Source organism: Malus sylvestris, chromosome 11 (genome assembly GCF_916048215.2).
Source record: "Malus sylvestris chromosome 11, drMalSylv7.2, whole genome shotgun sequence".
Classification (NCBI taxonomy): Eukaryota; Viridiplantae; Streptophyta; class Magnoliopsida; order Rosales; family Rosaceae; genus Malus; species Malus sylvestris.
This window is the reverse complement of record NC_062270.1, coordinates 82,428-109,136: the sequence shown is the minus strand read 5'-3', so window position 1 is coordinate 109,136 and position 26,709 is coordinate 82,428. Positions and strand designations below refer to the sequence as shown.

Below are 26,709 nucleotides of genomic sequence, written 5' to 3'. Positions count from 1 at the left end.
CAACAACGACTCAACATATCATGTCTAACGTTTGTGGTTGTTGATATGTTGGTAAAGAAAATTGTGCCTACAATCTCTTTGTTGAAAAACCCATGAACCAATTGTTGGAGTGAACTCCTCTCCTCTCCTGGGTGACTGGATGATTGATTTTAAGATTGATCTTAGTTTACTACCTTGAAGTTTTGTAGTTTTCAACATTTGGTACATAAGTTTTTTTCATACCAGAGTCATACCTCGAGTACTAATTTTGAAACAGTCTCATACATCCGTTAAGCTAATGTTAAGTCAACCGTTATCTGGTGACGTGATGCCTACGTGAATAATGATCGAAAGACACGTGTCAAATTTTTTTTTAAATTAAAATTAAAAAATAACAAAATTAAAACATTAAAATTGAAAACCTAAAACCTAAAAAAGAACCCCAACATTGTCTAGCTCCAAAAGGTCATGGCGAGCAAGTCCAAGATCTATTTCGCAATGGATCTGGTCTGCGGTGGAGAGCTATTTCCAAAAGCTTTCTCAGCCATCGATTTCTGCCACGACAGTGGCGTCTACCACCGAGATCTGAAGACATCGCCAAGGTCATGGACTCCTCCTGGTTCAAAGAATTTGTTTCTAAAATCGTACGGATGAAGCCAGGATCTGAAGCCGTCGTTTCGTCCCAATCCAATCAGGGTACTCGATCATAGACAGCTCATTCACCGTCACAACCAGATCCAAGCCATCGATCACCATCATGGCCATGTTCAACACGTCGTGGAATCTTCCAGAAGGTCTTTGGATTTGGATCGCCATAATCAACGACTATGGCAGCGAGAGGGTTGGTGAAGGAGATGACTATGGCAGCGAGAGAGGCGAAGGATGAGATGGAGGCGGTGAGGAAAGTGGAGGATGTGGGTTCTCAGTGTGGTGGGTGAGTGAAAAATGGCGGCTTGGGAAGCTTTGGGAGTGGGTTGTTAGGGGGAGATGGGGGGTAGCTGGAGAAGGTGTAGGCTATAAGGAATGGAGATTATAATTTTTTTTTTTTTCGTCGGTCTCCTTGCTGGAGAAAGGGATAGGCAAAAAAAATATTTTTGAATTTTTAATTGGGTTTATATGCCTATGTGGGGCTCATAGTGCCACATTTTTGCATAGTCATCATCCAGTCAAGTGCAACGTCACGTTTTAACAGAACTCTTGACAAAAATAATAACAAAGTATGATCCACAATTAAGATTTGAGGTATGACTATGAGATGAAAAAAATTTTATATACCAAATGTTGAAAACCACGAAACTTCAAGGTAGTAAACTGAGATTAATCCTTGATTTTAATTATGTTGCACTACAGATGAAAGAGTTTTTGCAAAGAGAACGAAATCATTACAAATTATTCTTCAACATAACAGTAAACCACCTATTAGTACAGTTTCATACCATTGAAGGTGACACAAATGGAACTAGGAAGGAACTACTTATTTCGCAAATGTATTCCAACAACATAAACTCAGCTAACAACTGATACAATACAGAATTGACTTGCATTCTCTTCTTTGCCTTGGCGGGTGACAAACAAACAAATCCCCTTCACCTCAGCCAATACATCAAAACGAAAACCAAAAATACACACGCAAGCTAAAGCTAGTGGCCCTTGTGAAATATTCATCACTGAAAAGCCAGCCCAACACAAAATGTACAGGACTCAAGTCGCTGCCTGCGAGTTGCGAGGGCCATTTTAAAAAAGGAAAATTTATGAAAATAATTTGAAAACTTTGAGTTTTAACAATAAGGATAAAATAAATGATAAAATGAATAGTACCATGATTGATTTTTTAGTGTAAAAATGTGGTTTTTTGTTAAAATGAACAGTACCGGGAGTTTTTCGTTAAAGTTCCCTTTTAAAAAAGGGTCACAGTCTCCATGTAGGATTCATATGTTTTCTCTATAGACTATAATTAATTAGTACTGATACTTGGTAAGTTAATTAGAACTGGGATCCAGTGTAGGTTTGGCCGAAAGACCAGTTGGGAGGAGCGACATTGTTGGAGATGAGAGTGCGGCCATCACTGGTTGTGACCTTTAAAGAAAGGGACTGACTGTTAAGGTAGGAGTTGGTTTGCCAATTCTGACCCCAGTTCAGGGACATAGCCTGCCAACCGGTTTTCGAACCCTTAATAGACACACCCACCACATCACCAGCTCCACCAACATTGGTTACAAGCACCAGATTGAAGTGGGGGTGCCCATTTATTGTGAATCTGATTCCACCCTTCTTCTTGCAAGCAACCCTGCATTACAATATTAATTGGCTTGTTAGTTAACATTAGTATTTTCATTTATCAACTGTTGTCTAGTGGCTATGAGATTTGAACTCAAGACTTCGTCTAACATAGTAAAGACTGACTGATGCTAGACCACAGGATCAATCATGTCATGTGCTATTAGTTAGTTAAAGTTAGTATTAGATATATGCCAATTGAGGATATAATTGATTGCCTTCTGTATTGAACAGGGACAACTCCGGCTTTGTAGGGAGCAATGTGTTGAAAAACGGGCTGTAAAAGATCAAAGTGTCGCAGTGGAGGATTGCACCAGCCTCCGGCATCATTAGAAAGACCCAAGTTTGGTGGGCAGAAGTTGGTTGCGGTTACTGTAATGGCTCCGGGTAAGCACAACATTTTGTCATTCACACATTGAATCTCATAGCAGGCTCCACAGCTCAATCCATTATTGAACAAAGCAGTGCTTAAGAGCAACTCCACCCATGCTCTTTGCTGGGGGACAGGCTGCAGGAAAGGGCCCGAGGGCCTGTTGCTTCTTCTCCAGCCATGGAGAGGCCGGGTGAAGGTGGGAGCCCGAGGGAGAGGGGGGTGGGCAATTGACAGGCCTGTGGCCCGAGGCCCGTGACGTCAGGCCTGGGTCCGGGCTTTTTTTTTAATTTTTTTTGTGTCAGGCGCGTGCCCTTCACTCGCGAGTGGGGGCGTGTCACCCGACATGATTTCAGGGAAGTGGCTCGCGTGCCCAGTGACCGTTGGGAAGCCACGTGGCTTCCCACGGTCCGTTCGATCCCAACGGCTCTTTAATACGAGCCGTTCGATTTGCAACGGTAATAAAAAAAAACTGATTTTATATCAACCGTTCGATCTAAGATCAACGGTTGATATAAATCTGCTTTATTAATTTTTTAAAAAAAGAGAAAATAGTTTTAAAATTAAGAAAAGTTACCGTTATGACACGTGGCACAATCTGGAGTGTTGGAATTCAAATTTTTTAAAATCCAACGGCAAATATTAATTTTTTGTATAAAAATTTAAAAAAATTTGTAAAAAATTGTAAAAAATCTGAAAAAAAATTGTAAAAAATTGTTTTTACTTTTCTATAAATACCACTTCTTCTCCATCTACCTTACACCACAATTTCATATTTTCTTAACTACTTTCAATCAAATTCCTATCTTTCTCTTAAAGTTTCAATCCAATTTTTTTCCACAAAATGACTACTGATGCAGGTACGAATTGGTCGCTTCTTGAAGATGTTGCGTTGTGCACTAGCTAGGTTGAAGTTACTCATAATTCCCTTACGGGTAATGAGATGCAGTTGCGAGAAATGTGGAGTTTAATTCATACCAAATTTCTTGAGCAAATAGGTGGGAAAAGAACCAAAGAATCAATGTACAGTCGTTGGAAAATACTTTGCCATTCCTTTAGTACGTGGAAAGATGCCTTGACACAAGCTAGTAGTAATGTTCGAAGTGGGGCAAATTATGCGGATGAGGTAAGAATATATTATAATTATTTGTTTGTATTATTAGTTTGTTACCTAATTTGATTATAATTATTTGTTTGTATTATTTATTTGTTACCTAATTTCATTATTATTATTATTTGTTTGCATTATTTATTTGTTACCTAATAATAATTTCATTATTATTATTTGTTTGTATTATTTATTTGTTACCTAATAATTTCATTATTATTCATTTGTTTGTATTATTTATTTGTTACCTAATAATTTCATTATTATTATTTGTTTGTATTATTTATTTGTTACCTAATAATTTCATTATTATTCATTTGTTTGTATTATTTATTTGTTACCTAATAATTTCAATATTATTCATTTGTAGCAACTTCAAGCACAAGCATGGTATGGTGCCAAAATCAAATCAAGAAACAAATCATTCACGCGGTGGGAATGTTGGAATATTGTTAAGATTGTCCTAAATTCAAAGTTGTGCCTGTTGGTCCAGAAGTATGCATGAACAGCATCCCTCTACACAGCACCTTTGTACACAGCACCCATCCACACTCTACACCCGATCATGGCTCCCATGTTGATGAAGAAGATGGAGAAGAAGTGCCTGAAACGCCCATTCCTGAACAAGCGTCGGGGTCGACCCGTTATCCAATTAGGCCTCTAGGTAAGAAGGCTTCAAAGAAGAAAAGGGAGTGCTTCCAAGAATGATTATGGAAAGTACATGCAAGAACTTGCTCGTCAAGGTGAATTGACGTTGGCGCGGGAATTGGCGAAATATGAGGCTGACAAGGTTAGAGATGAGGTAAAAGTTGCAGCTATTCAACAAGCATTTCAAGCTGAATAAAGGGAAAGAGAGCTACTTAGGCAAGAAAGGGAGTTGCTTAGAGAAGAAAGAATTGCACAACGAGATCGTGACATTATGAACACGCATTTAGAAGGGATGTCTTCAAATTCTAAATATTTTTGGCAGTCGGAGAAAGTGGATGTGGTGCAAAGGAGGCGTGCAAGAGAAGCGAGATCAAGACAATATGGTCCTAGCACAACAAGACAAGATGATCCTAGCACCACAGATTGGTTAAGTGGTGAGGAATAGGGTACTTTTGTAATCGGAGCCCATAGTTTTCCAATCACTTTGGGTTGTAATTTATTATTTATGTTGTTTCCATTTTATTGAAGTTAGTACTTTATTTAAAGTGAGAGTACATGTATTTAATTTCGTAATATATTTATCCTAATAATAGAATCTTTAATTCATCAAATTGTTCACGTATAATGAAATTATAAAACACACCAAATAAAACTCACCAATTGGAATTACATAAACACACCAAATAAAATTACATAAACATACCAAATAATTCACACCAAATAAAATTACATAAACATACGAAATAATAAAAAACTCACTACAAAAAACACACCAAATAAAATTACATAAACACACCAAATACAAACAAACATACTAAATAAACTTAAGTATCTTCAGCTTGTTTTAATGCCCACTGGTGCTCTATCAAGTCAATTTACCGATCATTGTGCATAGATGACCTTTGAAGTGCAGTATATCGTTGAATGACCCTTTCATTGTAACGTCCATCCCTTTCTAATGGCTCGTGTTGCACGGGTTCTTCGGTGGCATCATGCGCACAATATATCCGTGTTCTTGAATTGTTCATCGTGTCTGGCTCTGGCTCATATTCATCAACCGCATCATAATCAAACTCATCTTCCACAATCATGTTGTGAAGAATGACGCACGTCATCATGATGGATCGAAGTGACTCTACATCGAACATTATGGCAGCACCCCTGACGATCGCTCAACGAGCTTGAAGGATACCAAAACAACGCTCCACATCCTTCCTGCACCTCTCTTGACAGCTTGCAAAGTGTTTTTCCTTTGCACTTCGCTGGCGTGGCACTGTTTTGACAAATGTTTCCCACCGTGGGTAAATGCCGTCAGCTAGGTAGTATGCCCCGTCGTACCTACGTCTGTTGACGACGTACGTGACTTTTGGTGCCTTTTCTTGCAGGACGTCGTTGAACAATGGGGATTGGGCAAGGACGTTGAGATCATTTTGAGCCCCCGGAACCCCGAAAAAGGCGTGCCATATCCATGTATCAAAAGATGCCACTGCCTCCAAAATGATAGATTTTGATCATTTTCTGTCCCCATATGCGCCTTGCCATGCACTTGGACAGTTTTTCCACGTCCAGTGCATACAATCGATGTTTCCTATCATCCCAGGAAAACCTTACATCTCGCCCTTCTTCAGAAGCCTTTGCAAGTTCACGTGAGTAGATTTTCGGAGGTACTCTGCGGTGTACAAAGATTTGACTGCTCCGCAAAACCTCATCAGGGCCTCAAGAATGGTTGATTTCCCCATCCTCGTTATCTCATCCACTTGGTCTGCAGATGCTCACAAGCATCTGCAACACAGCAGTGATTTTTTGCTCAGGCAGGAGACCCATAACACCACAAGCATCCTTCTTTTGCACAAAGTAAGAATCATGGTTGCAAACATCAGTCATGATTCTGTTGAACAAATTTCGTTCCATTCTAAAACGGCGTCTGAAGTACGTATCAGGAAATGCACTGTTATGGACAAAGTAATCGTCCAACAACTCTTCACCCCGTCGTTGCCTGCTTCTATCAAGGTTTCTTGAACGGTTGGGCCTGCATATCTGAGCAACAGTCTGGATGACTCAACGGGAATGTGAGGCTCTGACCATTCTTGTTTCATCATCTCTCCTTCTACGCTCCTCATCCTCTTCCATCTCATTTTCGGCTATCTGAAGGTTGAACATTCCTTCAGATTGGTTAAACAATTCCTCCTCTTGCTGATCGATTTCCCACATCATCCTTGATGAAGAAGAAGACATTGTAAGGATGGATGGTGAAGAAGAAGCAGAAATTATGAATAATGAGATAGAGATGTTGAGAAAATTGGTGTGAGATTTGTGAGGATGGATGGTGGATTATATAGACGATTCAGAAAAGGATCGGATTGTAGATGAGGCCACGTGGCATGCCGTCATTCGTTAAAAATCTAATCGAAATCTATCCTCAAAGATTCTGAAAAGATAATGACACGTGGCACGATCGTATTGGATAAAAATCTTATCGAAATCGATCTCCAATAATTATATTTTCGGATAATGACACGTGGCGCAATTTTGAACGAGTTAAAATCTGATCAAAATCTATCGTCAAAGATTTTCAAAAGATAACGACACGTGACACGATGACATTGGATAAAAATCTTATCGAAATCGATCTCCAATAATTGTCTTTTCGGATAATGACACGTGGCGCAATTTTGAACGAGTTAAAATCTGATCAAAATCTATCGTCAAAGATTTTCAAAAAATCACGACACGTGGCACGATGACATTGGATAAAAATCTTATCGAAATCCAACGCTAAATAATTGTTTGTTTTTATAAAATGACACGTGGTGCAACGAGAACAATTTAAAAAATCTTATCCGAAATTACAAATAATTTTATTTTGTATTATTTAAACAAACAAAAAAACTAATATTTTATTGCCTACTGCATGGGGGGAGGGCTCCAAGGGTGGAGATGCAAATGGCAATTACTGTTCATTAATGGCAGTTACTGTTCAAAATTGTGGATTCAATAGTGGATTGCCAGGGGGAAGGCTCCATGAGTGGAGTTGCTCTAATGCAACTGTGTTTGTCCCATATCCCTGGCTATATAGATTCCCATAACCACAAGCACCACCTGCACCACCACCCCCAATTAATTCACATTATTTCACTTTTCCGAACAACCACCGTACGTGCATTCATTTTATATATTGACAGCACACGTGTATATAATTCTAAATATCTACACTCCACAAGTTACAGCAGAAAATATATATATATGCATGCAAGTTTAATTAGTTTCTATTTTGGTGGGAACAATAAAGATTAGAAAGGTTATTGTACGTACCCATTGTCCCAGAGGCATCACTGCCTCCATAAAAGGTAGCATGTGCATTTGTCCACCCAGTTCCAAAACCTTTGACAGTCTTCAAAATCGATACCGTAAGTAGGGCTACGGTGATATACTGACATCGAAATTCCATATCCTGCCAGAAAGCGAGAAAAAAAGAAAATTAATAACAGGGTTTGATGAGAAATACACGAGATAGGGATTAATTTAAATCTTGATAAGCAAATGGAGATTGGGAAGTAAACTAAGTTAAGAAGCTTACTGGGAGCCTTTGTAGTTGTACTATTAAGTTATAACTGATCGTGAAGTTTGAAGGAGAAAGATGGAACATACATACGTGTGTATATATATATGTATTGTTCATATAGATCTGGATACAGAGATGGCCGATGGGAGAAGATTAAGGAATTATGTAAATGGCCAAGTTCTATAATATAGAAAACTAAGATGCTGGCAACTCACTGGAAGTCTCAAACTAATAGAATAATGCTTAATTTATTCCACATTTCCACTAGCACTATACAGTATGTATTATAATTATAGGTTGATAATTAAATTAAGCTGCCCGCTTTGTTGAACTCCCCCTCTCTCCTACTGTAAGAAATAACTAATTTAATGGCAATTTTATGCCTTGCCTGGCTGTTAGTGCAGTCAAGTGGCATTTTGACCTTCTTTTTTCATATGTTTACAAGAGTGGTGAACTGAACACCCCTAAAGCTCAAGTTGAGCAGTGGTGGTAATTGATGAATATTTTAAGAGAGCATTTTTTCTCACCACCATAATTATGGTGTATGTTCTCCATACACCTAATCACCTGTCACGTGTCCTCTCATCTAACTATAGTTAATTTTCACATTAAATGTTACTTTTTCAATTTTGAAAAAAATTAACTATAGCTAAGTGAAATGACACATGACGGATGATTAGGTGTAGGTGAGCATACACTATAGTTTATGGTGATATGCAAAAATGCTCCCATATTTTTAGTATTACTCACTTCAAAATAATGAGGTGGCAGAGAGTCCATAAATAGTCTCACTTTGAGAGAGTCTCCTTAACATTTCACTTATCGGAAATGTTTTTAAAATGACCATAAACGCTTTTAGATGATTAAAATGTTTTAAATATTATTTGGTAGCTTGTGATGAAAGCGCATCTAGTATAAATACTTACAAACAAACGTAAGTGCTTTTTTTTTTTTGGACAAATGATAGTATCTATTCTAAGGGGATGAGGGAATGAGCTAAGTCTTACAATGGACTTGTCTAGGGGTGGGTTCGGTACGGTTACCGTACCAAAACCCTCGTACCAATTACCGTACCAAACTTTCGGTTTGGTAAAATCTATTACCATTACCATACCAAACTTTCGGTATACCGAAGTTCGGTATTGCCAAATGTTCGGTTGGCATTGTATGGCAATGGTAATTGCCACTTTGTTTTGGGACAAAATTTGTTTTTGCTTTTTTAACCCAATTCAAGGGCAAAACTTTTTTAGTGTACCTTTATTTCATACATTGTAGCCTAAATTCATCTATTATTCATCATTTACAATTCACACACACAATAATTCAAATGATGCATCAAGATTCATGATGAAAATTAAGCATACAATCCAAATAGAAGTTACGAACCAAAACAAATAGAAGTTTCCCCCATGCTAAAGATCTTCTTTATCCTCCATTGGTTCAAACACACTTCTAGAACTTTCCCAATGTCTTCTCCCTTATGACCCGTGATCTTTATGAAGTTTATGATCCGTTTGTGCAACTTTCATTCACTATCCAAGAAGTGAGTGGTAACTACCATGTGGTTAATGTTTTGTACCGATGTCCAAGTATTGGTTGTGATACTTACCTTTTGATTATGCATTGCTTCAAATAACTTAGACTTCTCCAACACATATAAATCCCACACATTGGCCACAATCTTCTTCCTATTTGGAATCTTGAACCGAGATTGAGCCTCTTTCATCATATCAAATTATTAGAATATTATAAATATGTGTTATATAATTATATATTATATAATTTATAAATTATATATTATATTATATTTTCGGTACGGTAAGGTAATACCGTGGTAATGATATCCATTACCAATACCGTACCAAGAAATTTTGGTACGGTACAATACCGTACCATTACCGATTGGCACAAAATCGGTATGGCACGGTTGGTAATTCGGTTGGCACGGCAATTTGGCAAAAAAATCCACCCCTAGACTTGTCATAATAATGTGGTTATTCGTCTTTAGCGAAAATCGAACCTAAAACCTCTTACTTACAAATGAAAAAGAATATCATTAAATCGTAATACAAAGTGGGATAAGTACTTCTTACATAAACATTCTCAAATAAAGTCTGCCATACACTCACACCTAACCATGTATATGCTTTATATTCGCTGCATGACAGTTTATAGTTAAAGTAGGACTTTATTTATTCGACAAGTTACAAGGTTGCATGGTAAAAGCGGAAGTCGATCTTTCGGTCATAATCTGTATATAAATTATTTATTTTGATTCCTAAAACTGGTCTCTTCTCCTCCTTCTGGCCGTCGTGGTGGTGCTCGGCAGGCAAGTAATATAATTTCTTTTTAAATTTGTTTCTACTTAAATTTAACCATGTCTTTCTTGAAACTTGAAAGCAATATGCTTGCCCTCGTCCGCTTCTAGGCTCTAGGTGTTACTAACAGGAATATAATGTAATAATATATTAATTGGTTCACAAGTTGGCAACAATAGGAATCACCTGCCCAAATTGCTCATGACAATAAACCATTTCTGTAAATAATATTATTAGCTTAGCCTCCATTATTTTTTTTTTCCTTTTTCTTTAATCGTATAAAAAATATGACAATGTTATGGCTTATATTAACTGATAAGGAATAGGGGGTGCGGCAAGAGAGAGTGGAGAAAAGTATAGGGGTTTTTCTCAGTGTTTATGAGATATATGTTATTCTCTTACACAATATCTCTATTTGTAATAATAAAAAGGAGAGGAATTACTTATCCTAGAAAAAAAATAACTAGTAATTAATATATCTAGAATTTATTTAATCACACTTTAACATTATATTTAGAACATACAAGTATTATTTACCTTTAAAATGTTAATGGCCCAACTGGGCACATGGGATGGATGATGGGGGCATTTCAGTTTGACTTTACAGTACTAGTATGTACATATAGGCATGAGAAATGAGAGTGAATCCACATGGAAGTTAAAGAAGATTAGCAAGAGGAAACCAAAAAGTCAGGATCTTAATATATTGAAAGTGGTTAGCATGTGGCAAACCGCCAAGCTCAGAAGATTGAGAGATTTTCTAGCGTGATTAGCACACGGATAGTACACCATGTGTCATTATATAAATGGTGAAACATATGTGTTAAAAGTTAATAACTTAAAAAATAAAAGTTTCCACCACTTACATAAAAACACGTAATATACCATTCGTGTTTCTGTCACAATGAATTTTTTTTCTAGAAGACTATTATACTAAAATTATTAATGAGAAGGAAAATCGATGTCCTCACGCGGCAATAATCAATCAATCCCTTTTTTTCACTTTGTTGGGCAATCTTAATTGTAAGTGATAATATCCTTCTTACTTTTCTTGATGCACAAGAACCATATTAGTATTAGTCTTATATGTTAGTGTGTAAATTGTGATCTGATGTGGCAGTTGTAATTCTAGCTCATATTGCTAGAATAATTAGCTAAGTGCTGATTTGGTTGTATCTTTCTTATTTGAGTCTCAGGTCTTAAGTAAGTAAGGTGTCAATTGTTTACATCTCATAGGGTGTAAGATGGAAGTCTAAGATTACTTTGATGTGTTTTGAATACTGCCAAAAGTGTATAACCGTTAGAATTGGAGTGATTTTTCTTCACACTCTCTCTAGCGCATGTCATGGTGAATGTGTGAAAATGTCAAAGTCATATTCTCTGTTGCTCTCTCTCTCTCTCTCTCTCTCTCTCTCTCTCTCTCTCTCTCTCTCATCATCCTTCATCTTTGTACTGGAATTTCATCTAAATTCTGAGTGAATCTGTGAAGTCATAGCTCACAGTGTACCATTCCCTACTAAATTCGAATGAAGACGATTTTCCAATTGCACGAGTTATGGAGTATTGTGGAGACGGGTTTTACTTCTCCAACGAAGGCGGAGGAAGAGTTAACAAAGGCGGAGATGAAGCTGAATCGTGAAAATTTGGTCAAGGATGCAATGGCTTTTGGAATCATTCAAGGAGATGTATTGGATCAGATTTTTCCACGCATTGCAACTCTAGAAACTGCAAAAACGGCATGGGATATTATGAAGCAAGAGTTTGTAAGAGACAAACAGGTATGATCTATGAAATTACAGGGTCCTCGTTGTGATTTTGAGTATACTCGTATGAATGAATGTGAGTCTCTAGCTGCATATTTGGCTAGGTTGTTTGATTTGATAAATCAAATGAAGAGTTATGGAGAAGATCTTAGTAACAAGGGAATTTTGCAAAAGTTATTGATCAGTTTACCCAAAACATATGATAGTATAGCTTATGTTATAGAGAACACTAAATATATTGAAGTAATTAATGCTCAAGATGTGATTGTTATATTGAAAAGGGTATGAACTGATACTAGCTAGACATGGAGAAAGTAGTACTGAGTGTGCATTTGCTAGTTTGAATATCTCACCTAAGAATGGTAAATTTGGTAATCAAAATACCAATGCTGGTGGAATGAAATTTCAGAAGAATTTCAAGTTCAAGGAGAAACAATGGAATAACAAGTTCACTCCAGGTGTAAGAAATGACACTAGCAACATTAGTGGTGCTCGCAAATACTGTGATAAGCTTTACTATGGAGAGTGTTGGCTGAAAAGGAAGATCAAATGTCACAAGTGTGGCAAGTTTGGCCATATTGTTAGGGTCTGTAATCTCAATAAGAATGTTCAACAAGGGAATTTTGCAAACAAAATGGAAGAACCTGGAAATATTTTTCTTGTTAAATAAACAAGTGAAGTGAAAGTTGTGAGTGACATATGGTATATAGATAATGGATGTAGCAATCATATGACCTTTAGAAAGGATCTGCCTGTGGACATTGACATAAGTATTAAAGCAAAATTGCAAGTTGGCACATGTGTTCTGATTGATGTGAAAGGCAAATGAACTCTTGTTATTGACACTGAGAAGGGAAAAAGGTATATAAGAGAAGTCATGCTAGTACCTGGACTTGCAGAGAATTTACTCAATGTTGGACAGATGACTGAACATGGGTATTTTCTTGTGTTTGGTGATTACAAGGTGGATATCTTTGATGACAAAACGCTGACAAACTTGGTGGTTAGTGTGAAGCAAAAGGGGAACAGGTGCTTTTCATCCAATGATCAATTGGTATTAAAAGCTAATGTGCATCAATGTGCTACAATGTGGCATAGGTTTGGACACCTAAATTATAGGAGTATGAAGTAGTTGCAGGAACATGATATGGTTCTTGGATTACCTGTGTGATGCATGACAGTGAAGGTGTGTGTCAAGGATGTGCATTAGGAAAGAATCACAGAGAGTCTTTTCCAAAAGAATCAACTTGGAAAGCAAAGATGCACTAGAGCTAATACACTCAGATATGTATGGCCCTATGCAAACACCAACAATGAATGGAAATAGGCACTCCATTACATTCATTGATGATTACTCAAGGATGTGCTGGGTCTATTTCTTGAGACACAAGTCAGAAGTCTTCTATGTGTTTAAGAAGTTTAAGGCTATGGTACAGCTTTAAAGTGGTTATTCTGTGAAGAAATTGAGAACTGATAGGGGAGGAGAGTTCACTTCAAGTGAGTTTGAAAAGTTCTGTGAATCTTTGGGGTTAGAAAGGCAACTCACTATTGCATATTCTCCACAATAGAATGCAGTTGCAGAGAGGAAAAATAGAACTATAGTGGAGATGGCTAAATGCATGCTTCATGAGAAAGACCTTTCATATAATCCCTGGGGCGAAGCAGTGAACACATATGTGTATCTTCTAAACAGGTGTCCCATAACAGCATTGGAGAATATTACACCGTTTGAGAAGTTCAGTGGAAGAAAACCTGAAATTAAACACCTAAGAGTGTTTGGCTCAGTGTGTTATTCTCTCATTCCAGGAAATTTGAGGCATAAATTAAAAGAAACTAGTGTCACTGGTATCTTTATGGGTTATGGTACTTGTGAGAAAAGATATAGAGTGCTTAATCTTGAAACACAAAAGGTGATACTCTCAAGGGATGTGATCTTTGATGAGAATGGCAAATGAGACTGGGAGAAACATAAAGTCAAGGAAGTGTGCATTCCATTTTCTGCAAATGAATTTCTAGAGATAAGTAAAGTTGATGAAAGTTCAGATTCCATGGAACATGTTGTATTTGAAGGTCCTCAAATCCAAATTGAAGGTTCTCCAACTATTATCTCTGGTGAATTAACCAGTTCTAACTCTACATCTCAGTATGATGATACTCCACTGAGATATAGAAACTTAAGTGAGATTTATGAGAGATGCCATTTGTGTATCATTGAACCAAAATGTTATGATGAAGCTGCACAAGATGAAGCATGGAAGAAGGCAATGGAAGATGAAATATGTATGATTGAGAAGAACCAGACATGAGAATTAGTAAGGAGACCATCTGATAAGCCTGTGATTGGGGTAAAATTGGTGTATAAAACAAAGTTGAACTTAGATGGCTCAATTCAAAAGAATAAAAGCTAGACTTGTTGCAAAAGGCTATGCACAAAAACCTGGGATAGATTATAATGAAACCTTTGCACCTGTTGCAAGGTTAGACACAATAAGGACTTTCATTGCAATGGCTGCAAAGAACAAGTGGAAGTTATTTCAACTGGATGTAAAATCATCTTTCTTAAATGGTGTACTTGAGGAAGAGGTGTATGTAGACCAGCCAGATGGATTCATTGTGCAAGAAGATGAGGATAAGGTTTACAAATTGAACAAAGTCTTGTATGGTTTCAAGCAGGCACCTAGGGCCTAGTATGGAGAAATTGATTCATACTTTGCACAGTGTGGTTTCAAAAAGAGTACCAGTGAGGAAACATTGTATACCAAGTGTAGAGGAGACTCAGAGATGATTATAGTGTCCATTTATGTTGATGATATAATCTACACTGGAAGCTATTAAGAGTTAATGGATGAATTCAAAGCTGATACGATGCATAAATATAAGATGATTGATCTGGGACTTCTACATCATTTTTTTGGTATGGGAGTCATGCAAACTGAAGAATAAAATTTCATACACCAAAGAAAGTATGCATCATCTTTGTTGAAGAAATTTGGACTCCAAGATTGTAAACTAGTGAGCACACCACTGGTACCAAATGATAAATTGAGGAAGGAAGATAAAAGTGGAGCTGCAGATGAAGCTCAATATAGAAAAATTGTAGGTAGTTTGTTGTATCTCACAACAACTAGACCTGACATAATGTATGTTTCATGTTTGTTAGAAAGGTTCATGCACTGCCCTACTAACAAGCATTTTGGGACAACAAAAAGGGTTCTCAAATATGTTCATGAGACTCTTGATTTTGGCTAGGAGTACAAGAAAAGCAAAGGAGGAATTCTAATAGGATTATGTGATAGTGATTTGAGTGGTTCAGAAGAAGACATGAAAAGCACATCTGGGTATGTTTTTACCTTTAGTGGTGGAGTTTTCTCTTAGGCTTCAGTCAAGCAACAATGTGTTGCTTCATCCATAGCTAAAGCAAAGTATATTAGTGCATCTAAGGTAAGAGCACATGCTGCTTGGCTAAGGTTTGTTTTGGAAGACTTTGGTGAAGTCCAATCTGTTACAACACCAATGAACTGTGACAATACTTCAGCCATAGCTATCACTAAGAATCCTATTTTTCATCAGAATACCAAGCATATAAACAGGAGGTGTCATTTCATAAAGGAGGCATTGAAACAAAGAGTGATTGATTTGGTTCACTATCCTACAAAGGAGCAAATTGCTGATATCTTTAGAAAGGCATTAGCAAGAGAGAAATTCACCTATCTCAAAGAACTTCTTATAGTGAAATCAGTTCACAATTTAAAGGGGGTTGTTAGGGTTTTTAGTGTGTAAATTGTGATCTGATGTGGTAGTTGTAATTCTAGCTCATATTGCTAGAATAATTAGCTAAGTGTTGATTTGGTTGTATCTTTATTATTTGAGTCTCATAGGTCTTAAGTAAGTAAGGTGCCAAGTGTCTACATCTCATAAGGTGTAAGATGGAAGGCTGAGATTGCTTTGATGTATTTTGAATACTGCTCGTTAGAATTGGAGTGATTTTTCTCTTCACTCTCTCTCTCTAGCGCATGTCATGGTGAATGTGTGAAAATGTCAGAGTCATATTCTCTGTTGCTCTCTATCTCTTCTCTCTATCATCATCCTTCATCTTTGTATTGGAATTTCATCTAAATTCTGAGTGAATCTGTGAAGTCATAGCTCACAGTGTACCATTCCCTGCTAAATCCAACATTATAGCATACGAATTAATATCCAAACTTTACAGCTTAAAAGAGCCTACAGCACTAGTGAACATGATTAGTACTCTAATTAATGTTTAGCGAGCTTAATCTCTGAAGCTTATTATAACTTTTGGGTTGGCATTCAATTGGATGATGAAAAGATGATCCTGTAGCACACTATCATCATTGGAATTACAGTTGTCGGTAACTTTGCCAAACAAAACTAGCTTTACACACCCACACCACACGGATGCACGTCTACTTAAGCATGCGTGTTCATTTCCGCATATTTGCCTTTTAAGATGACAAAAGGACTTTGGTTTATGGTGTACAAAACAGAAATATACAGATGAGAGTATTAGTCTTCACGATCATGGTTGGGGGCCATCCAATGTGACAATAATGTTGCAACATTATACAAACCAGGGAGACTTGCTCTGCCAAGTACATATGACCTATATATTAAAAAAATATGCGGCTGACATTGTTAATAAGGAGCGCTACCTAGCTTAATCACTGGACAGATGCATGGAATGGAAATCCGAAGCTGATCTGCAGTGAGAAGCTAATGAATTACAGAAGACATACGCACGCAGTTTGGTGGACTAGACGGGAAAAACCAGCCTCTCTTCTGCTAGCTAGCTGTTGGCAACACCTGCCTTCATGATATGGTAATTATTATTGTAACCTGCACTTGTAGTTTTGGAAGTGGTGCATGAGGAGAAAGCAGCAGTAGTCCTCTTGCCAGCTGCTGCAACTTTCTTATTGAAAATTCTGTGATCACATTGCCTACCGTTGCCATTGATATCCATATAACTACTAACAAGTCTTCTCCCCAATTCATGTCTTTGATGATCATGAGCTCTCCTCCTGATCATGAGATTCCGTTTCTTCATGTTCATGACATCGATGATACTACCGCTAGCAATGTCTAATTTACTACCAGTACTACTCATCACAGGTACTGGCATGGCCTCTAGCCCCATCAACTTAGCTACTACTCCTGGTTTGCACCACTTCACCCTCTCCCCTGCTACAGTTGCTGGCAGCCTACAGTACTGCAGTTTCGTCCTTGTAAAAGCATTTGTATGATCATGCTCAAAATCATGATCCAAGCTGTTTCTGAAGGAGGAGCGATACATGGCATCCTTGCCATCGAGCGAGAAGCGAGGGTACTGATTTAATGCATTCCTTGCAGACCGTAAAATATCAGAATTGTTAACGCAAGACATTCTTCCCTTGTAGTACTTGTACTTGTTATAATCTTTCGGTTTTGAATACTTTGATGATCTCGCAATCTCCTCTTCTAAATCTAACCTCAGTATCATCTCCTCCAACGTCGGCGGCTGATGAAGAGCATGATCTGAATCATTAATACTGCTGGTATTATTTTCCTGCAAATAGTAATTATAATCAGTAGTAGGAGAGCGAACAACCGGAAGTGGTGCAGGATTAGAGGAGGTAGCAGCAGCAGCATCGGTGCAGGTGGTCTTGTGATGTTGGTTGAGGGTAGAGGTTGAGCCATCATCGTTGCAAAAGTTTCTCAACCCTTTCTTCATCTTGGCTCCAAGAGAGTTCTTGATTAGAAACAAGGACAGGTCTCTCATTGAGCGCAAGGTTGATATCAGAATCAGATCGAGAGCTTCAACCCGAAACCCTAAATTCTGAAGCAAGCTAGCTCCTTAATATATTAACTAGTGGATAGTATTCAAGGTTGATCCATGGAGCTAGTGCAGGGGATCCGATCCGGTTCTGAAAAAGATCATCAGGAGCTGGATGGAGACAAAAACATATTAGTACAGAACGTGAACCAGAACGGGAATATTGTGGGGTGGGCGGTGTGGATGATGATATTTTAAGTTTAACTACGATATGCTGAAGCAGCTAGCTACAGCTAGAGCTAAGATATATAGATAGATAGAGATAGCCTTAATAGCATTCACATGACAAGGGAGTGGGGGGGTTTCACAAGTTTTGTCCCCTCTCCTCTCCTCCTGGTCATGGTCTCTGCAAATTAAGCTTTTACTTTACTAAATTTACGTCAAATATCAATCAATTCACCAGCGACTAGCCAATCCAGCAATACATACCGTACTTACTCTCTCATAAATTCATTTTGATGATGATAATAATAATAACTAGCAAAGAGCACACACTTTGTGTGTGAATAATTTCTCTTAATAAGTGCATATTTTATCTTAATATTACATAATTATTGTTTTTTGTTCTTTTTATGTAAATATTGTGTATCAAAAGTGAGGGTAAAATAGGAAAAATAAGGATATGTATGATTGTCATTTTGTCAAAATGTATAAAATTATTATTTTATCCTCCTCGTCTCAATATTGTGTATTTAAAAGTGAGGACAAAATTGAAAAAAATAGGAAAAAAAGTTGACAAGAGCTCCTCTCTTAATAGAATAGAACAGATAATAATATAATATTAAAGATGGTTTTCACCAGAATTGGTTGAGGGATATGATGGTCGATCATTCACTCACTCTCAAGCTAACCTGTTAAACAAGGGTAATAATTAATTAAAAAGGATGATGAGTCCTTCCGTCCATCCGTCCATCCGTCCATCCGTCCATTCATATCCGTCAAGGACAAGAGGTTCGTTCATCAAATGCCTGCTGGAGGTTAAGAGATTAATAAAAGCAAAGCTTGACCCCTTTACATTCAATTTCTGGTGGAAGTCTTGTGCACAACGTCTTATTTTCAAAATACACAAAATCCATACAACCCCCACCCAACACACTCACACGCATATTCGCTTTCTTTTTTAATAACACAGCCCCACATATGAAACTCATTTCAAGAATTCAACTCTATAGTTCTGTTTGCAAGTTAAATTAGTGAAAGAAAATTGACGCTAGTACTCTGTTGATGATCTAGTGATATTTATCTTCACTTGTATGTGAGAGGTATATGTTCGACTCACCTAAATGACAAGTTAATTCGTAATTGTCGTGGCTCATATTTCTATTGTCTCACTTAACTCAAATCCCAATCATCTTTTATTTTCACTTTGATTTTTTTTTACCACAAGCAACAATTTACACTAATTCATTACACTAAGGAGAATGGGGGAGAGTTTGAACTAAGGCCAAAACATAATGCCCATGACTATGGTCCAAGACTTGCATCCCTGGATCAAACTCGACGACCGCGAGCCCTTACCTAACATGAGGACCCTAACACCCAAGATCGACTTGAGGAACCTGACGCGCCGAATAAGGTCTAGAAGACTTGCCGCCTCAGAATCGAGGACCCAAGGGCCTTGTTAATGACTTGAGAATCTAGCACCCAGGACTCGGATATGAAACGTTGAGACTCGGACTAAGGAACTTGGCGCTCAAGACCGAACCTAGGGAATCTAGGTCGAGAACTCCAGTAAAATCTTTCAAAGACTAGAGGTGTTGGATTTTGAATTTAGCGGTCAGGTCAATTATTTCAAAGTTATTGAAATCGTCAAAATTGGATTGGAATGATTGGTTCTGCAAATTAAATTGGATGTCTTTTTTTAATCAACCGGGAAATTCTCTAAAAACAAAATGTTGACGAGGGGATGGAAATTCTCTCACACTTTCTTATTCAGGATTGAATAGTTGAGATTTAACTAAGAATAATACTTGGCTACTCAAAGATGTAGGAACTCCTACTCAAAATATTTATTGTTTTAATCGTGGAACTTTGTGCTTATGAACAGAACCGTTTATACTATGAATCACATTGTAAAGATTATCTTTGCAAAAAATAAATTAAAACTAAGGTCGTTTAGTCAATCTATTGTAATAAATACATAGACGGTTCATAATGCTTTTACCAATACCGTTCATTTGTTTTTACATAGTTTGATGACTAAACGACCTTAGTTTTAATTTATTTTTTGCAAAGACGATCTTTATATGGTGATTTATAATATGAACGGTTCTGATTATAAACACGAAGTTCTATAAATTGACAATGAACAATTTTGAGAAATTTTGAGTAGGAGTTCCTACTCATTTTTTAGTAGCCAAGTATTGTTCTTTAAGGTACCATTTGGTACGTGGGACGAGACGTTCTGTCCCACGTTTGGTGCGCCTAAAACGGGTGGAACGCGCTGTTCCACGGGACGAGTTTTGGGTGAATTTTCGTTCCGCCTCACTCCCCTGGAACGACTCGTTCCACATCTGTGGAGCACAAATCGCCGATTCTATATTCACTCAAATCTTCAAAACCCCTCGTCTCCCATGGCTGCCTACATCGATACTCAGACCAACCAACTTTCTCGGGATCCCAACAGGTCCAGTTTTGACGAAGACCGTTACCAATTCATGAACTTCTGCCACCGCAGCTTCTCCAATCAAGTTTCCTGTGCACCCATTTGCCAAAACCGCACGAAAACCACTCAGACATGCAGAATCGTGGAGGATCTCGACCCAGATAAAGATCTATGGCTCAGAATGCAGGGCGAAGCTAGCTCGAGAGGTACCCACTTGGTTTTTCCCAACGATTTGTTCGAAATTGGTTTAAAAGATTTCTTATTTGTTCCGTCATGCGCGTACCAAACATACAAGGAACCTCCGTTCCGTCCCATCTCGTCCCGTCCCGCCCCGTTTGTGTACCAAACGGTACCTAAGTTCCTAAAGAATAATACTTGACTACTCAAAGGATGAGTAGGAGTTCCTATTCAAAATTGTAATGAGATTTAACTAAAGAATAATAATTTGTATTTATGATCAGAACCGCTCATATTATAAATCACTCTATAAATATCGTATCCGCAAAAAATCAACGAAAACTAAGGTAATTTAGTCGTTAAATTGTATAAAAACAAATTAATGAAATTAGTAAAAGTATTACGAAACATTTAGTTATGTGGTACTTGATTACAACAAAGTTTTAATTCCTCTTTTTTTTTTTTTTTTTTTTTTTTGCAGAAATGATATTTATAGGGGTGTGATATTCACACACCCCATTTTACTTCTCACACACCCTTCTAATTTTCGGCCGTCCGATCGGATGAATTAAAGAAGATCAACAGACAGAAATTAATAAGGGATGTGTGAGAAGTAATTTGGGGCGTGTGGATAGCACACCCCTATTTATATAGTGATTCATAATTTGAACAGTTATGATCATAATTACAAACCTCTGTGATTCGAACACAAAAGTTTTTAAGTGGGAGTTCATACTCATCCTTGAATAGCAAAATATTGTTCTTAATTAAATAAGCTCTTGTTAAATGTCAACCGTTATTTATTCATTTTTTAAATATAGCGCAACAAAGCAAGCCTCGATAGAGAAATTGTTCATTGTGCTCAGGACAAGGATGATACACCATGTATCATTATACAAGTAATAAAAAGTTTTATTTTTGAAGTTGTTAATTTTTTTAACACAAGTATCTCACCACTCCAGTCACATTTAAAAATTTCTCGATGGGAGATGATTTATATTCCAAATTTAAAAGGGAAAAATAACAGTTTGATGGGCCTGGCGGTTTCAAAACAGGCGGGATTTGACCCAAAAACAAAAGAGCGGGCTGGATGAGAATAAAAGGCGGGCCGTATACTTGGGCCTGGTGTGACATCCGAAGTGCTTTCCCCAACCTCCCTCCCTCCCGTACCCAAAGAGAAGAGAGGGCGGCCATAACTTAATTGATTCTCCACTTTGATTTCTATAATTTCCGACAAATCCACCAAAATCCCTCAGCCTCATCCGTCATCCTTCATCCCTCAGGTGCGTCCCCGATCGATATCGATCGATCTATCTCCCAATCTTTCTTTTTTTCGGGTACTCTCAGTTTGGATTTGCATTTCGCGACCATCGCCCAAACTGGATTAGATTATTTCAGCACTTTGTTCTTTAAATCGACCGATCGATCTCAGTTTCAATTAGTCTATGTATGTATGATAAATGATGTATCTGTTTACAGTTAGATTGATTAGATTCGAATGCAATAAAGAAAACCCAAAAATTTGATCTGTGGTTTTGGTTTGCTGCTGAATCTGATCCATATGTGTTTGTTGTGTGTTGTGTGGGTTGGTTGTGTGTAGAAGCAAAGAAGCAAAGAAGCAACGAAGCAAAGAAGATGAAGGCAGCTCAGCCTCTGGTGCTAGTTTTGGTGGGTTTGCTTGCGCTTGCAGGAGCACCTTCCACTTCAGCTTCCACAGTGCCAGCTTTCCTCTGGTCCCCTCATTACCATATGTACTCCTTCCTTCCGTCCTTCCTTCCTTCACCTAACACCCTATTTTACCAATCCACTCAAGTTTCTTAGTCTCATTAGTCATTACTTACCATCGGATACTCTATCATTTTTTACTGATTACATGCTCTCTGAAAACAGAGTCAAGGCAGCCGTAAATTATCAGACAATATCCCCCAAGGATTTAGCAAAGTCTCTTCTTACCGAAGGTGGCTGGTCCAACGTACTGGTATTTTCTTTTCCGATAGTTTATTGCGCTTCTTTTAGTTGTGCTCTTTGGTTTTCTTTCTTTTTATTCTATAGGTTTTCGCGCTATTGATGTGTTTTCCAAGTTATATTTATGTATTTGTTTTCAATTCCATAGTGCTCTGCAAACAACGTTCATCAGCCTCTGGAGCTGGCTCTTGTCTTTGTGGGTCAGGAGGTAAGAATTTCGATGTTGTCTTCCTTTCATCGGGTAACTTTCATATACATGTTCCCAGTTCAGATGAAAGCTACTTCATATTTGAACCTTTGTGGTGGCTGAGGATGTTATACAGTGCTGAGGCAATTTGTTCTTGTTTGCTTAGGTGTCCAGCTACCTTACTTTTTTATCTTTTACGGGATTAAATTGTAAACTGTTTTTCTAGAATCAAAGCAGTTGCTTGCTTTGCATAAAGTACAATGCCAGGGAAGTAACATGTATATAATTTGGATTTAAATTTCCAAGATTTTGAATAAGTATAAGAATCACTCTCTAAGAACCAAAGAGAGCTTTCACTTTTGATGAGCTTTATTATTGACATTGCAATACAGAGAAAAGCCTTTGTCGTTGTTTATTTCTTGAGCTTTCTTTCTTTTCTTAGTTACAATCTTCAGATATTCCTGCAAACAGACATGCAGATCCAGCTCTTGTGGACTTGCTGAAAGTAGGTAGAGTTTGCCCAATTGCTTGTGGTCTTTTGGTTGATATATATGATGAAAATTTTGGTTTAATAGCTGCCATTCCATGGTCTTCAATAGACCTCTTTCTCAGGATCCAATTTTTCCATGGCCTTCCCTTATGTTGCTGCACCGGAGGATGATTCTATGGAAAGTTCTTTGGTGTCAGAGATTTCAGAGACTTGTGGGCAGGATTTAGGACTCAGTAATGTTGCTTTATTGGGGTCATGCTCGATTGAGGGTGAAAATGTTCAAAAGCTCACAAATGTGCAATCATTCCATGTAAATTAACTTGACGATCGTGTATATTACATTAGAAACATGTTTGGTCTATGAAAAAGATCTGATGTCTTTCTTTCCCCAATAAAAATATGGCAGGATTACCTTGTTTCAAGGATGGAGAAGAGATCCAATGGGGAAGTAGATTTGGTTGTGTTCTGCCATAAAGGATCTGAATCTTCCAAAGAATTTGACCAACCACATTCTGAGGGTCTGTTAAGTTAAAACTGTTAGTATATTGTGATATACATGAATCATATAAGTTTTTTGGTTGTGTACTCAGTCACACTGCTCTAGGACATGGATGGTCATTCAAATATTTCAATTCGATTTTTGCAGGTAAAGTTTTTTCTGAGCTTGTTAATTCCTTGGATCAATCTGGGGCAAAGTATGGAGTTCTATATGTTTCAGATCCCAGTAAGTCGATCCAATATCCTTCTCATCGAGAATTAGAAAGATTTCTGGCCGAAAGTGGTTCAGGAAATGCATCAGCCAATTCTACGGCCTGTGATGAAGTTTGTCTATTAAAATCATCTCTTCTAGAGGGACTTCTAGTTGTAAGTGTCCTTTTCCACATCTTTTGTTTTGCTATACTATGGTTTTTATAAGAGTTTGTAGCCACTACATTTTGCTATCTCCCTATGGTCCTAATCGTACCCAGATAGTTCTCAGACAAAATAACTTAAATTAATACCCACCTCTATATCTTTTTTACTGCTAAAAAGTATAATTGCCCACTCCAGTCATATATGGACACTCTTGTAACTATTACTTGTCGTCAGGATGTCCAATGCCCTTTCCACAAAGTTTTCCATTTCCTTTTTCTCTTTGGCCCATAGATGCAAATATACTCATACATCCCTATTCAGACATAGTAATTGTGTGGATTTGTTATAATGACAAGTACGCATGGCCTATATATTTTTCTAGTTCCTTAAGATGCAAGTATGCACGATGCTGATGATGTCTCTTCTTGTGATGATTCAGGGAATTGTTTTGCTTATAATCTTAATATCGGGCATTTGCTGTATGATGGGGATTGACACTCCAACGAGATTTGAGACGCCCCAGGAGTCTTGACTTGTACATGCGAGATAACAGTCATCTGTTATGGTGCTAGCAATTGGATCTTAGGTAACTCAAAAGTTGTTGCTTGTTATATATAGTTGCAGTGGGATGTTACCTTTGTAATATTTGTTCACTTTCTCAAGAGCGTTCTGTTATGTTGGCAATAATGATTTAGGGTTATTTTAGAATGTGTATCCTCATGATAATATTGATTTTTTTTCTTCTATCGATTGTCTGGCTGTGTAACTGATTACAGTACAGAAAATCTTATCGTTTGTTATGCCACTGAAAAATAGATAATAAATTTATTCGTTTTGCAACAAGGGCCAATTATTCATTCGTTTTGCAACAAGGGCCAATTATTCATTTCTTGTCCCAACTCAAATGGCTTGCGCTTTAATATTTCTCCCATCTCATTCCTTCACACTTTTTAACAGACCTCATTATAATGAGGCTGTGCATCTGAAATATCGGGGGAGGTAATTTTCAGTTGCGAATTTTCTCTTCATGCCCACCCTTTTCATTTCTGATTATTTGATTTGTTCTTCATTTCTGATTATTGGATTGAACAAATCAAACGAGAGTCGAGAGACAGAAAGAATAAGGACATCCAGAAGGAGAAAATGTGTGTATGTTATAATTCTTTTTAGCTAATTGCTGCACGTTACACCGTGTAATGAAATTACCCCCATTCTTTGATTATCAATGAGAAAACCTTTAGCCGCTTTCCCGCTGAACCCCACCAAAACTCCCCTGCTCTTCGCGGCTTACTCCTTCCTCTGGTTGGGACTGGCGGCAACTCTCTTGCTCTTCCACATTTTTCTTCTCCTCTTTAGTAATTATGTTTGTGTCCTGCCCTTTCACTGCCTATAGCTGTCGGATTGTGAGGTGACGACTTTTATTCTTGGCGTCCTTTGCCATTTCTCGGTGTTTGTTTTGCCTTTGACAACCCCATCCTACAACCATCCTCCTTCAACTCCCAACACCTATTCTCTTCCACTTTGTTCATTTGCTCCTCACATTCCATCCCTTCCTCATTCTTTGCTTAAAGCCACTTACGTTTCACTTGTTTTGGCTCTCAGAACTATATCCTTTTACTGCTCCGCACCCGATTGGCATGCCAAAAAATCAAGGGCAAGCGTGTTGCGGCTTTGCCCAAAGAGACAGTGATCTAAATGCCCCCTTAGCCCCATCTCCTTCCTTTTTGTTTTGGTTCTTGGTTCTACTTGCAGGGGCATGTGATGGTGGTTCAGATCTGGTGAATCTTCTTTGGTGCGGCGATTTTGGTGGCAAAATTTGGTTGAGAATACTTCATTGTTGCAAGTTTAAAGGTTTTGCACTGCGATACCTTCGTTGAATTCAACGAGGAGTTGATTTTTCTTAGGGTGGCTGCTCTTGTAGTTGCCGACGAAGAGGTTGCGGCGGTGGCAGCATTTTGTTTGATAGGGATTAGGTTATGATTTTCCTTTATTTTTTGTCTTATTGCTGATTAGACTTTTTGGTTGTCCCCAATTTCTATTGGGCTGTGTTGTTGTAACTTGTATTGGGCCGCTTTAACCTAGTTACATTATCAATCAAGGTTTTAAGAGTGTTGGGGCCCAAAAATCTCACACACCAATCCAACCAAGTCGCAAGGCCCAATTGTCATATAAAGCCTACATTCAAGCCTAAACATACGCCAAGTCACGGGATTGATGAGGAATATATTTACAAATATGCCATGCCACCTTAATTAAGCTGGATATTCGCATAAATCACGCCATATGCCTATTCATCACGCCAAGCTTCCTCATGCTGGTCATTATTCATGCTACGCTTAAGTCACATATTCGGGGCTTGTCAAGTGGATTGTGGTGTGGATGATTACAAAATGTTATTGGGCCTAAGTGGAATCGGGGTTATGGAAGACTCTGGGTTGCTTAAGAGCCTAAAGATCCAAGCCCATACTCTTTGCATTTCATGCAGGCAAAATTGAGAGAGAACTAGCCTAGTTTACCCCTTTCCCTAGCAAGCCAATCCTCTTAGTTAGGACTAAACTAGATTCCTACATTAAATGCA

General features: G+C 37.8%; 3 protein-coding genes and 1 long non-coding RNA gene across 6 annotated transcripts; 2 read left to right on the top strand and 2 right to left on the bottom strand.

Moving 5' to 3' along the window:
• Window positions 1-1,962: 1,962 nt before the first annotated feature.
• LOC126589378 (expansin-A15-like) lies at window positions 1,963-14,526 on the bottom strand. Its single transcript, XM_050254658.1, has 5 exons — window positions 14,512-14,526; window positions 7,695-7,812; window positions 7,429-7,481; window positions 2,475-2,734; window positions 1,963-2,266 (listed from the first exon to the last, which is right to left on the bottom strand). Exons 1-5 carry the CDS (start codon window positions 14,524-14,526, stop codon window positions 1,963-1,965), a joined length of 750 nt encoding a protein of 249 aa, XP_050110615.1.
• Window positions 2,542-4,993, top strand: LOC126589380 (uncharacterized). The gene is made up of 3 exons (XR_007611828.1): window positions 2,542-2,643; window positions 3,487-3,752; window positions 4,105-4,993. It is a non-coding gene; the product is annotated as an uncharacterized LOC126589380 (long non-coding RNA).
• A 1,922-nt stretch (window positions 14,527-16,448) lies between the features above and the next one.
• LOC126589371 (uncharacterized) lies at window positions 16,449-18,202 on the bottom strand. Its single transcript, XM_050254648.1, has one exon. The coding sequence runs from the start codon at window positions 17,796-17,798 to the stop codon at window positions 16,830-16,832; it is 969 nt and encodes a 322-aa protein (XP_050110605.1). The 5' UTR covers window positions 17,799-18,202; the 3' UTR covers window positions 16,449-16,829.
• A 3,566-nt stretch (window positions 18,203-21,768) lies between these two features.
• On the top strand, window positions 21,769-24,974 carry LOC126589372 (uncharacterized). 3 transcript variants are annotated; one of them, XM_050254652.1, is made up of 9 exons: window positions 21,769-21,917; window positions 22,235-22,385; window positions 22,525-22,612; window positions 22,748-22,807; window positions 23,229-23,291; window positions 23,386-23,586; window positions 23,683-23,794; window positions 23,923-24,140; window positions 24,571-24,974. In XM_050254652.1, exons 2-9 carry the CDS (start codon window positions 22,270-22,272, stop codon window positions 24,661-24,663), a joined length of 951 nt encoding a protein of 316 aa, XP_050110609.1. In that variant the 5' UTR covers window positions 21,769-21,917; window positions 22,235-22,269; the 3' UTR covers window positions 24,664-24,974. The 3 variants fall into 3 exon arrangements, with proteins under 3 accessions (XP_050110609.1, XP_050110608.1, XP_050110607.1); XM_050254651.1 differs by having other exon boundaries at window positions 21,808-21,917; window positions 22,238-22,385; XM_050254650.1 differs by lacking the exon at window positions 21,769-21,917 and adding an exon at window positions 21,928-22,081.
• The last annotated feature ends 1,735 nt before the right edge of the window (window positions 24,975-26,709 follow it).

Excerpts from the sequence above, each read along its gene's own strand:
- LOC126589378 (XM_050254658.1), bottom strand. Across the intron at positions 7,482-7,694 it reads TGATGCCTCTGGGACAATGG|GTGGTGCTTGTGGTTATGGG; the intron begins GTACGTACAATA and ends GTGGTGGTGCAG. Across the intron at positions 2,735-7,428 it reads AGGGATATGGGACAAACACA|TTGCTCTTAAGCACTGCTTT; the intron begins GTTGCATTAGAG and ends GCATGGGTGGAG.
- LOC126589371 (XM_050254648.1), bottom strand. The coding sequence starts at position 17,798 with ATGAGAGACCTGTCCTTGTTTCTAATCAAGAACTCTCTTGGAGCCAAG.
- LOC126589372 (XM_050254652.1), top strand. The coding sequence starts at position 22,270 with ATGAAGGCAGCTCAGCCTCTGGTGCTAGTTTTGGTGGGTTTGCTTGCG. Across the intron at positions 22,808-23,228 it reads TTGTCTTTGTGGGTCAGGAG|TTACAATCTTCAGATATTCC; the intron begins GTAAGAATTTCG and ends TTCTTTTCTTAG. Across the intron at positions 23,587-23,682 it reads CAAATGTGCAATCATTCCAT|GATTACCTTGTTTCAAGGAT; the intron begins GTAAATTAACTT and ends AAAATATGGCAG.